At 47.2% G+C, this 12,949-nt stretch overlaps 1 protein-coding gene across 2 annotated transcripts in view; it reads right to left on the bottom strand.

Moving 5' to 3' along the window:
• The window catches only part of ELOVL7 (ELOVL fatty acid elongase 7), a 161,620-nt gene that overhangs the window by 26,921 nt on the left and 121,750 nt on the right, over positions 1 to 12,949 (bottom strand). For both annotated transcript variants that reach the window (XM_033930599.1, XM_033930605.1), the window contains exon 6: positions 8,413 to 8,518. In XM_033930599.1, the coding sequence (XP_033786490.1) occupies positions 8,413 to 8,518 (106 nt within the window). The remainder of the gene's footprint in view (positions 1 to 8,412; positions 8,519 to 12,949) is intronic.

Below are 12,949 nucleotides of genomic sequence, written 5' to 3'. Positions count from 1 at the left end.
TCATGGAGTACCATATATACTCAAATATAAAACGACCCGATTATAAACAAAGGTACCGTATTTTCACGCAAATAACACGCACCCGTATAAAACGCGCACACGTGTATAGCGCGCAGAAATCACGATAAGCACAAAAACTTTGGTATAACGCGCTCACGATTATACCGCGCATGCTGCCCGACTCTCCGTTCACCCCCCTGACTTCCGTGCACTGCCCCGCCTCTCCGTGCGCTGTCCCGACTCTCCGTTCACCCCCCCTGACTTCCGTGCACTGCCCCGACTTTCCGTGCGCTGTCCCGACTCTCCGTTCACCCCCCCCTGACTTCCGTGCACTGCCCCGACTTTCCGTGCGCTGTCCCGACTCTCCGTTCACCCCCCCTGACTTCCGTGCACTGTCCCCCCTTGAAGGTCTGTCCCCATCCTGAAAGCCTGATGCCCCCCCCCGACGTCCGATACATCCCTCCCCCCGAAGGACCGCCGATTCCCCAACAATATCGGGCCAGGAGGGAGCCCAAATCCTCCTGGCCACGGCGACCCCCTAACCCCACCCCGCACTACATTACGGGCAGGAGGGATCCCAGGCCCTCCTGCCCTCGATGCAAACCCCCCTCCCCCCAACGACCGCCCCCCCAGCCGACCCGCGACCACCCTGGCGACCCCCACACCCCCCTTCCCCGTACCTTTGGTAGTTGGGCCAGAAGGGAGCCCAAACCCTCCTGGCCACGGCGACCCCCTAACCCCACCCCGCACTACATTACGGGCAGGAGGGATCCCAGGCCCTCCTGCCCTCGACGCAAACCCCCCTCCCCCCCCACGCCCGCCCCCCCCCAAGAACCTCCGACCGCCCCCCCAGCCGACCCGCGACCCCCCTGGCGACCCCCACGACCCCCCCACCCCCCTGCCCCGTACCTTTGGTAGTTGGCCGGACAGACGGGAGCCAAACCCGCCTGTCCGGCAGGCAGCCAACGAAGGAATGAGGCCGGATTGGCCCATCCATCCTAAAGCTCCGCCTACTGGTGGGGCCTAAGGCGCGTGGGCCAATCAGAATAGGCCCTGGAGCCTTAGGTCCCACCTGGGGGCGCGGCCTGAGGCACATGGTCGGGTTGGGCCCATGTGCCTCAGGCCGCGCCCCCAGGTGGGACCTAAGGCTCCAGGGCCTATTCTGATTGGCCCACGCGCCTTAGGCCCCACCAGTAGGCGGAGCTTTAGGATGGATGGGCCAATCCGGCCTCATTCCTTCGTTGGCTGCCTGCCGGACAGGCGGGTTTGGCTCCCGTCTGTCCGGCCAACTACCAAAGGTACGGGGAAGGGGGGTGGGGGGGTCGTGGGGGTCGCCAGGGGGATCGCGGGTCGGCTGGGGGGCGGTCGGAGGTTCTTGGGGGGGGACGGTCGTTGGGGGGGAGGGGGGTTTGCGTCGAGGGCAGGAGGGCCTGGGATCCCTCCTGCCCGTAATGTAGTGCGGGGTGGGGTTAGGGGGTCGCCGTGGCCAGGAGGGTTTGGGCTCCCTTCTGGCCCGATATTGTCGGGAAGTCGGCGGTCCTTCGGGGTGGGGGTGCGAGTGGTCCTGCCGGGGGGGGGGGGGATGTATCGGACGTCGGGGAGTCGGCCGGGCAAGAGGGCTTGGGCTCCCTCTTGCTCCGATCGTGGATGCGGGTGCGGGTGGGAGCGCGTGCGAGCGGTCGTTCGGGGTGGGGGTGCGAGTGGTCCTGCCGGGGGGGGGGGGATGTATCGGACGTCGGGGAGTCGGCCGGGCAAGAGGGCTTGGGCTCCCTCTTGCTCCGATCGTGGATGCGGGTGCGGGTGGGAGCGCGTGCGAGCGGTCGTTCGGGGTGGGGGTGCGAGTGGTCCTGCCGGGGGGGGGGGATGTATCGGACGTCGGGGAGTCGGCCGGGCAAGAGGGCTTGGGCTCCCTCTTGCTCCGATCGTGGATGCGGGTGCGGGTGGGAGCGCGTGCGAGTGGTCGTTCGGGGTGGGGGTGCGAGTGGTCCTGCTGGGAGGGTGAATCGGGCGTCGGGCGGGGTGGGAACTATGTTTTAAAACTTTTGTATACCGCGCTCACGCATATAACGCGCGAGGGGTATGCGCGGTAGGTAAAAACGCGTATAACGCGCGCGTTTTATGCGTGAAAATACGGTAATCTTTTTTCCTCCCCCAAAAAAGGAGGAAAAAAGGTTGACTCAAATATAGACCGGTGCTTTGCTGTGCCCGGCTCTGCACCCTGTTCCCCCCTTTCTCGCTACTCTGCCAGGCTCTGCATCCAGCCCCACTCCCTCCCTGCCAGGTTCTGTAAACTGTTGTCCCCCACCCTCCCTCCCAATAAGTTGCAGGCCTCCACCGGGCCTGCTGTGAGACCTGGTGGTCTAGCGGTGGCCAGGACAGGAGGGATCCCTCCCACCTCCTGTCCAGCTGATTCTAAGAATTTTTACCTCCTACCCTCCCACCTCCCCTACGTACCTTTAGTATCCCTGGTGGTCCAGCAGTGAATCATGGCAGGAACGACCTTCCTTTGCTCCTGCCCATGCAGAGCCACTAGCTGATTGGCAACCACAAGAATTCTGTCCCTGTCACCACTGGACCACCAGCCCCCTCTATTACTAAGGTGCGCTAACTGATTAGCGCGCGCTAAACGCCAATGTGTCCATAGACTAACAGGCACACGTTAGCGTTTACAGCACGCTAATTGGTTAGCGCACCTTAGTAAAAGAGGGCCTAAGTCTCACGGTAGGCCTGGCAAAGGCCTGCAACAGGTAAAGGAGGGAATACAAACTGACCCCAATTTTTTGTCCCAAAAATCTTGGTTTATATTTAGAGTATATACAGTAGTACTGCCCGATTCGAATCGATTCACTTTGGGAGAATCAATTTGAATCAATTTACTAAAAAAAAAAAAAAAAATCAGCCTCCCGATTTGGTGGCTGAACTTCCCCCATCGCCTTCTAAAGCTCAAAGGATGCACAATATAATAATATCCTTCGATGGTGATCACAGAAATAGTGAGACTCAAGGTGCAGCTGAAACAAACTCCCAAGTAGAGCTGACAGAATTCATCCCCGATTTCCACCTTGCAGAAGACCATAGAGCTGGCCACCATCCAAGTTCCCAGGGGCATGACAGTGAGAGTGGCCAGAGTGTCGACAAGGCACATATGCACCACAAACACAAACTTCCTAAGCTGAGGGGTCTTCACGATCACTACAGTGACAGCCACGTTGCCCATGATCCAGGAGCAGCATCAGGAGCACATCCAGGAGCAGCATGAGGAAAAGCCCCATGGCTTCACGCACGATCTCTGGGTCCCTCGGGGCTCCACTCCCGGCACTTGAGGCAGTGCCAAGGCTGGAGCGCGGGCAGATGAAGGAGCAGCTGCTGCTGCCATTCCAGAGTTTGGTAGTGGTTTGAAAACCGCTCATGCTGTAGGGGCGAGAGGGGGAGGGTCAGTCAGGAACAGCCATTCGGGGGGTGCAGGTCTTCAGAGGGTGCAGGCCTTCAGGGGAGGGAGGCCCTGGTGTAGAAGTACATGGAGGGAGGGGGAAAGGGGTGTTCAAAGAGACATGCATATGCCAGATTTTTTTTTTTGGGGGGGGGAGAAATAATGGGTCTAAACACAGAGCAGAGGGAGAGATGGTGGACAATGGGATTTAGGGAGGGAAGGAACAGAAAGGGAGACAATTTAGACACAAGGGATGGTATAAAGGGGAGGATAGATATACTGGATAGGAGGGTAGTTGGGAAGAGAATGGGAGAGATGGTGAACCCTGGGGTGGTGGGGAAGAGGGAAAGATGCAGGATGAAAGGGTAGTTAAGAAAAGGAGAGATGGTGGATCTGGGGATGGTGGGGTCCATCGCTGCAGCTGCGGGGATGGAGACAAAAAAATGGAAATATGTCATACCTCTGGGGAGGGGAAGGGAAGGGAAGGGGAGGAAAGAGATAGATGGTTAGCATGGAGAAAGAAGCAGACCCTGATCAGAAGACAACCAGAGCCTGGGACCAACATGGTTTGAACAATGACCAGACAACAAAAGGTAGAAAAAATAATTTTGTTTACACCACAGCACCAGTGTGGGTAGGAGAGGCTATAAAAGGGGTGAAGAGGCTGTAAAATAAACCCACCAAGATGTTTGAAAAAAAAAAACACCCAATTGGGCAGGAAAATCGAATCAAAAAAATCGATTCAATAGGCTGAATCGAATTGAAATGTTTTTTTCCTGAATCGGGCAGCACTACCAGTAATATACAGTATCTTCTGATTTTAATGTGTTTGAAAGAAAAAGCAACCATTCCCTATTTAACCATTTTGCCCACTAATGATTTTATAAATTTCTGCTATATCCCATATCTGCTGCTTTACTTCAAGCTGAAGAGCTCTAACCTGTTTATTCTTTTTTCATAAGGGAGGTGATTTCTTGCCCTTTATCATTTTTGTTACTCCTTCTCTGAACTTTTTCTAGTTATGCTATATCCTTTTCGAGACAGGGTGACTAGAACCATACACACAATACTTAAGGTGAGGTAGCACCATAGACTTATATAGAAACTGATTATCAATTTAGTCTACAAACCTTTATGAATAATCTCTAAATAAATATTCTATTTGCCTTATTGGCAGATACTACATACTGGGCTGAAATTCCAACATTTTACTCATAATGTCTACAATCTTTTTCATAGGTAGGGCATTTTGTACTTGTAGTTGGAATTATTTTTCCCACATGCATCACTTTGCATTTGCCAAAATTAAAAATTTCACCTGTCACTCCCAAGATCCTTTTGTAAATACTTACAATTCTCTGTCATTTTAACAGCTGTTGAATAATTTTGCCTCAACTTCAGATATGATTACCTCAATCATTACCTCCAGATCATTTATGAATATAACTAGCACAAGTTCCAGTGCAGACTTGGAGCATTCCACTACTGACACTTTTCCAAGCCGCTAATTGACCAGTCTTACTCTGTGTCCTGTGTTTTAGCCAGTTTAGAAGCCACAAGACTACTGCCTTCCTATTGCATAACTAATTTTCTAAAGCAGTTCCTTATGAGGGACTTTGTCAAAATGCCTACTGAAGATTAAAATATATTATATCAATCAGTTCACCTTTATCCACATGTAAACAAGACTTATGTTTGCTGAAACCATATTGGTTTGTTACCATTACCATAGGAGCCATTTCTGTGAGTGCTTGAGTAAATTGTGTCCAGGGCAGGGTGATTTCCAATAGGTTTAGCACCCCTAATCCTTTGAAAAAGATGGCTCTTAAGCCAAATAAGCCATGTTTATCTATTATGGTCCATAGTTATGGTTTTGTTTTTTTAATTGTAGCTTCAATCATTTTATCAAATACAGCATCAGGCTGGTTGGTGTATAGTCTCCCAGAGTCCTTTATAAAAACTGGTGTTACAATGGCCACTGTCCAAGTCTTTGGATATTGTGGCCATTTTAATTTATAAACTCAATATAACTAACAGGTTAGCAATTTCATGTTGGAGCTCTTTCAGGACTATGAGGTGAAAACCATCTTTTTCTAGAGATCTTTTGCTCCTGGGTTTGTCAATTCGGTCTATTATATTTAATACAGTGATGCCACAAATCACCAATGACATTTTCCAATATGGCTGTGATCCTTTGCAATTTTTCTGAAGCCCTTTTCTGGGATTTTTTCCATTTTCTGTTCTCTTTTTCCTTATCTTCTTCACTTCCTCCTCTTCCTTTTATATCTTTTCTTCCCATTTCTCTCCCCTACCTCTGTACCCTCCCTTAGGTAAATTTTACTTCTCATCTTCTCTTGCCATCTAGTTCTCAGTTCAGCTTTCTAAACCCCACTTTCTGGTTCACTCATTACCCCTGTCTCTTATACCTCCTCCAGTATTCTATTCTTTTCTTTCACCTACTATCAAGCCTCTGACTGCTACTTATCCACCAGCCTTCATCTTCCTTATCTTGTCTCTCTTCTCCTTATCTGCTTTGGTTAGCTCTGTCAGTCATTCTCTCCCCGCCATCAGCCTCTTTTCTGTCTCTAATCTCCTACCATCCCATTCATTCCCTTTTTACCTTCTGCATTACCACCCTCTTTATTCCCCCCAAAGGCCCATTCTCTGCCTCACTTCTCTCCACAGTCCCCTACCATTTTCTACTGCCTTTCAACCCCTCCCCCTACAAACCCTCAAGGTTTTGCATACTCTCTCCATTTTTAAAGTCCCATACCTTCACAGTCCCATACCACAGAACACATTTAATATACCTCTAGTCATACTTTTCCTACTCTAATAACAGTCCTCACCTTCTCCTTAAGTCTCCACATTCCTGTGCTATTCATCTAAACCCAGAGTCCCCATATTCTATTCAATCCCAATCTCACATCCTGCTCTTCTCTCTCTCATTTTCTGCATACCTACCTCTAATCCCTGCTCTCCCAACACCACATGAGTAATGTTAAGAAATTATTTTTCACAGAAAGGAAGATTGATACCTGGAATTCCCTCCCAAGGGAGATGGTGGAAGGGAAAATGGTGACAGAATTCAAAAAAGCATGGGATGAACACAATGAATCGCTAGTAAATGAATTGCATTAATTGAAGAAAAAGGGCCTGTACTAAGCAGACTTGCACAGTCTGTGTCCCTTATATGGCAATTTGGTTTAAGATGAACTCTCCAATAATTCAGAACATGAGGAAGGTGCTGGGTGGATTTATACGATCTGTATCCTGCAAATGTGATGGTTTGAATAGGTTGGAATGAGCTTCGATGGCAGCTCCAGTAGTTGGAACCCAAGCTATCAAGCTTTAACAGTAACTCCAGTAGTTCCAGGCAGACTTCTATAGCCTAGCACCCAGTAAAATAAAAAAAAAAGATGATTCAATTTAAACAAAAATTTTTATAATGAGTGTAACTGTTGGGCAGACTGATGGACCATTCAGGTCTTTATGTGCCATCATTTACTATGTTACAATGTTCATCACTTGAAAACCATTGTCCATGGGGAGATTTCTTCAAAACTCAGAATAGGAAATAATCCAAGGGAGCCAAGATCAGAACGGTAGGGTGGATGGTTTAGTTGCTGAAACCACATTCTCATATGGCAGCCTGTAATTGTTGTGAAGAAGCAGCACACCTGCTATGAATTTTCCTAATCTTTTCTCCTCGATTAACTCCTGCAAAGCAATCGTTGTTTTGGCATAACTCTCCCCGGTTATGGTTGTCTTGTGTAGCAAGAACTCCAGAAGCAAAATCCATCATCCCAAAAGACAATTGCCATAACTTTGCAGATTATTTTGTCGAACATTTTTGGGGTGGAGGATGACTTGTGCTTCCACTGCATTTTAGACTCGGGTCAATTACTGAGATCCTAAGTCTCATCTCCAGCCATCAAATGATGAAAACAATTAACTAGGTCTTCACAAAGCTTCTCCACTGGAGTATCAGCACCGGAGCCTCCTGTCCTTCTGACATGGTGTAAGCATTCTTGAAACCCATTTTACACTAACCTTGGACATGTCCAACTTTTCATGAATTATTTTCCAAACTGTACCTACCAAGATGCCCATTCCTTCAGCTATTCAGGAAACTTTAATTTGTCTCACAAAATTAAATCCTCAGCTTCCTTCCTGTGTGAGGGTAATCTTCAATGGACTTGCTACCCCACTTAAACTGCTTGCTCCAAAATTTTACTTTTTAGGATGATAGGGCAGACTCACCATAAACTGCCCTTGGGGGGTAGCCTAAGGGATCTGGCTAATCGGAATTTTAGGCCACTCCCAATGCATCCCAGAATGCACTGTGAATTGGGCCTAAGATTCTGGTTGGCCCAGGTGCCTAAGGCCCCTCCTACTTAAGCACCTGGGCCAATCAAGGCCTAAGGCCCCTCCCCAGTGCATCCCACAATGCACCGAGAAGGGGTAGGCCCGCCATTCTTGAGAAGGCGGGCCAACCGGCTGGAGGCAGGAAGGATGCCTCCCACCGGCCAATGATTTAAGATAGGAGGGTCTGGGGGGTGGAGAGGGTTCCGGCAGGAGGAACTGGGCATCCCTCCTGCCGGTGATGTACTGGGGGCATGGGTGGTTGCTAAACTTATCGTGGCAGGAAGATCCCTTGTCGTGATAAGCTTAATGGCAACCCGATTCTCTAACCAGCACCTATAACATGGACATCGGTTAGAGAATCAGGTTATTAGGCAGGCTTAGGTGCGATTCTCTATAGGATGCCCATGTGGGATTCTCAAAAGTCACTTAGGTGGCTTGTGAGACTGGGCATCCTATACAGAATCTGGGCTATAGTGAATAACAAAATAAAGATCATCATGGGCTTAGCTGCCTTTTTCCACTCCCTTCCCTGTGCCCTTGGATTATCACTTAGGTTTAGAAGACTCCAGTAGTATAGAAGATCATTAATGAATTTTAACTCTCAGTTTGACTACCTGGAGCAAACTTGACTCCAAACCACCAGGTCCATGGCATAACAGAGTGATGGTACACATGCAGGAATGTTATCTGGCTGTTCTTCTTACGCAGAACAAAAAATATCTAAAACACATTAAAAAAAACATTTTACATTATATAGCACCATATATTTTTCCAAGACATGCTATTTCTAGGTTGCTTCAATCTTTTCTGAAACTTTGTATGGCCACCTTTCCATTTTAAGTGAAATAACAATATTGGTCTAATATTCAGCTGGTGGCAGGCAGTGCTTTGACTGCTCACTGCCAGCATTCAGTCCAGATATCCGATGTTGGGCTGTTTCCGGCAACTAGTGGCATTGAATATCCAGTTTCACTTTTGTCCATGCATGGCAACTTAACCGGTTAAGTGCTTAGCAGTTAAAGATAAGACTGTGTAAATAGTAGGCCTAACTACTAAACATAGCCAGTTTGGCACCAAGTATCCATGCCTAATAAGCTATATTATATGATATAGCTGTTTAGTGATTAACTGCAAATAACTTCCCAGTCAATTTACAGACTATGCTCGTTGTGTATACAGTTTTTATTACATTGTTTCGCATTTTTAAACTTGTGGCTCATAGTAAGACCGGACCCCGGAAGAAGGTCATTGTTACGACAAACACAGCCCATGTCGGGTTTATGCCACATTTGTACAGTGTTTTTTTATGCTATTGTACATTTTATTGTATATACTTCTGCACCATTTACAAATAAATTATATTATAAGATCATCAGTTCCACTTTTTTTTGTCTTTTGCCACCACTGCCATCTGGTAACAGGCCCCAAAGCCGCCACCGCCCCAAGCTCTCCCTGCTTCCCTGCGTCAGGCCGACCAGCATTCCTCTTCCCGACTTCAATTCTGCCGTCGGAGAGAAAGTTCCAGCCCAGCCAGGCAGCGTTTGGCTAACCCGAACTTCCTCTCCGAAGGCAGAATTGACGGGGAGAGGAAGTCTGATCGGCCTGGTAGATCGCCAAGGCAAAGTGAGTCTATCATGGAGCCCGGTATGGGCTCACTTTGCCTTGGCGATCTACCAGTCGATCGCGATCGACCTATTGGGCACCCCTGGTCTATTTTTCTATAGTTGTTATTGAGGTGACATTGCATATTTTAAAGTCATCTGCCTTGACTTCTTTGAAAAAAAAAAAAAAAAAAAAAGAATACAAGTGATAGTTAACATTTTCACTGCATACAGTGTGATTTGTGGGGTTTTTTTAAATTTTGTGGTTATCATTATGTATTAATGAGATTATATTGTGTGTATATAAAAAATGAATGGAAGAAATTGCATTACAATTAGTACTATTATGGGGTGGGGTCAGGGGAGGAGCTTGGGCAGGGGTACTTGGTTGATATATGTTAGACTTAAGAGGGTACTTGACTTAAAGAAGTTGAGAAACACTGCCTTATAGAAGCATGATGGCAGATAAAGGACAAATGTCCCATCCAATCTGCCCATCCACTGTAATCATTATCTATTTCTCTCTCCAAGAGATCCCACATGCCTAACTCAGGCCCTCTTGAATTCAGACACAGTCTCTGTTTCCACCACCTCTTCTGGGAGACTGTTCCATGCATCTACCACCCTTTCTGTAAAAATGTATTTCCTCAGATTACGCCGGAGCCTATCACCTCTTAACTTCATCCTATGCCCTCGCATTGCAGTTTCCTTTCAAATGAAAGAGACTTGACTCATGCACATTTATATTACGTAGATATTTAAACATCTCTATCATATCTCCCCTCTCCCGCATTTCCTCCAAATTATACAGATTGAGATCTTTAAGTCTGTCCTCATACGCCTTATCACGAAAGCCACTCACCATTTTAGTAGCCTTCCTCTGGACCGACTCCATCCTTTTCATATCTTTTTGCGGCCTCCAGAATTATACACAATATTCTAAATGAGGTCTTACCAGAGTCTTATACAGAGGCATCAATACCTCCTTTTTCCTACTGGCCATACCTCTCCCTATGCAACCTAGCATCCTTTTCAGCCTGTTTGGCCATCTTAAGATCATCACATACAATTATACCCAAGTCCCGCTCTTCCATCGTGCACATAAGTTCTTCACCCCCTAAACTGTTCCCTCGGGTTTTTGCAGCCCAAATGCATGACTCCACCAGGTCTTTTTTCATGTTATTCACACCATCCGGCATGTCTACTCTATTACAGACTTTGGTATCATCCGCAAAGAAGCAAATTTTACCTGACAACCCTTCAGCAATATCATTTATAAAAATGTTAAAAAGAACAGACCCAAGAACAGAACCTTGAGGTACACCACTGATAACATCCCTTTCCTCAGAGCGATTGCCATTGATCACTACCCTCTGTCACCTTCCATTCAACCAGTTCCTGACCTAGCCCATTACTTTAGGGCCCATCCCAAGGGCACTCAGTTTATTTATTAGATGTCTGTGTGGAATACTGTCAAAGGTTTTGCTAAAATCCAAATACACTACATCTAGCGCACATCCTCTATCCAATTCTCTGGTCACCCAGTCAAAGAAATTGATCAGATTTGTCTGACAAAACCTACCTCTAGTGAATCCATGTTGCCTCTGGTCCTGTAATCCATAGGATTCCAGAAACTTGACCATTCTCTGTTTTAAAAGCATTTCCATTAATTTGCTTACCACAGAAGTCAGACTTACCGATCTGTAATTCCCTACTTCTTCCTTACTTCCACTTTTGTGGAGAGGGATCACATCCGCCCTTCTCCAGTCCTCCAGTACCACTCCTGACCCTAGAGACTTGGTGAACACTCTGGGAGATGACGCCAGGCCAAAGTGTAGCACTCTGTATTGATAATGTAGATTCCCCACCCGAAATCTGAGATATTGATGGGAGGCTGGATGAATGGGAATATGAGTATAAGCTTCCTTGAGATCCAGAGAGCATAACTAGTGGTTCTGAGCTAGAAGGGAATAAAGTGACGCCAGGGACAACACGCAAAATTTTTCTTTGACGAAAAATTTGTTGTGTATTTTATTTGAAATTATAAATAAATAATAATAAAAAAATTTGAGAGCCCTGAAATCCAGAATGGGTCGCAGATCGCCTGCTTTCTTTGGAACAAGAAAGTAATGGGAGTAAAACTCCCTGTTCTGCTGTTCCAAAGGAAATGGTTCGATGGCAGGGGACGAAGCAGAGCTTGAGCTTCCTGAAGAAGAAGGGCGGTCTGGGATGGACTGGAAGGATACTCTCTTGGAGGAAGCTCTGGTGGAACCTGAGTGAAATGAAGAGACTATCCTTCTCTGATGATTGACAGCACCCAGAGGTCAGATGTAATTATCTCCCATCAATGATAAAAATGATGGAGACAACCTTCAATGGGGGGAAGAGAAGGCAGAGACAGAACGGTGAAGGTTATGCTCTGTTTTAAACAGTCAAAAAGGCTGCGCAGCTTTAGGTGCAGCAGAAGGCTGAGGTTTCTGTTGCTTCTGATTCTGCTGTTTTTTGAGAGGCGGACGAATGTAAGGAGCCGCTCTCGGAGCAAAATGCCTCTGTAAGATTGGAGGAGGTCGTGCAGGCTTGGCAGGAGCTGGCTTAGGCTTTGGTCTGACAATAGATGCAAAAGATTTTTCATGTTCAGATAATTTCTTGGTGGCAGCCTCGATAGATTCATCGAAGAGGTCATTGCCTGCACAAGGAATATTAGCTAAGCGGTCCTGAAGATTAGGGTCCATATCTATGGTGCGAAGCCAGGCTAGGCGGTGCATTGCTAATGAACAAGCAGTCGCCCTGGCAGACAACTCAAAGGCATCGTACGAAGACTGGAGAAGATATAATCTGAGTTGTGACAGAGTAGCTATGACTTCTTGAAATTTGAAGTGCTTTTGTGTATCTAAATAGCTGAGAAATTTAGGAAGGAGATCAATGAGGAACTTGAAATAAGTGGCAAATGAAAATTATAATTGAGGACTTTAGAGGGCACCATGGCATTTTGGTAAAGGCGACGTCCAAACTTGTCCATGGTTTTCCCTTCCCTTCCAGGAGGAACAGTAGCATATACTCTGGAAGGATGGAATCTCTTCAAGGAGGACACCACAAGCAGGGACTGATGAGACAACTGCGAATTCTCAAATCCTTTGCAAAGGAGAGTTTTATACCTGGAGTCCAACTTGCCTGGAACAGCGGGAATTGCATAAGGAGCCTCAAGGCATCGTGTAAAAGTCTGAGGCAAAAACTTATGAAGGGGAAGCTTAAGTGACTCTGCAGAAGGTTGAGGAAGATGTATGACTTCAAAGTACTCCTTAGAGTATTTAGAACCATAATCTAACTGAAGGTCCAAGTTAACAGCCATCTGACAAAGACAAGAAGAGAAAGATAGCCGATTCGCTGATGCTTTGCCTTGAGAGGGACTCGAGGACTTCGAGGCAGCCTGGGTCGAAGAGGAAGCTTCGGCAGGAAAATAGTCATCAAAAGAATAAGGTGTTTTGGACGAAGCAATAGAAGCTGCTGAGTCCTCGAGGTCTGGAAGCGGAGACCTCGATCGAGGAGTTGG

This window comes from Geotrypetes seraphini, chromosome 1 (assembly GCF_902459505.1).
Source record: "Geotrypetes seraphini chromosome 1, aGeoSer1.1, whole genome shotgun sequence".
Lineage (NCBI taxonomy): Eukaryota > Metazoa > Chordata > Amphibia > Gymnophiona > Dermophiidae > Geotrypetes > Geotrypetes seraphini.
This window is presented reverse-complemented; position numbering and strand designations above follow the sequence as displayed.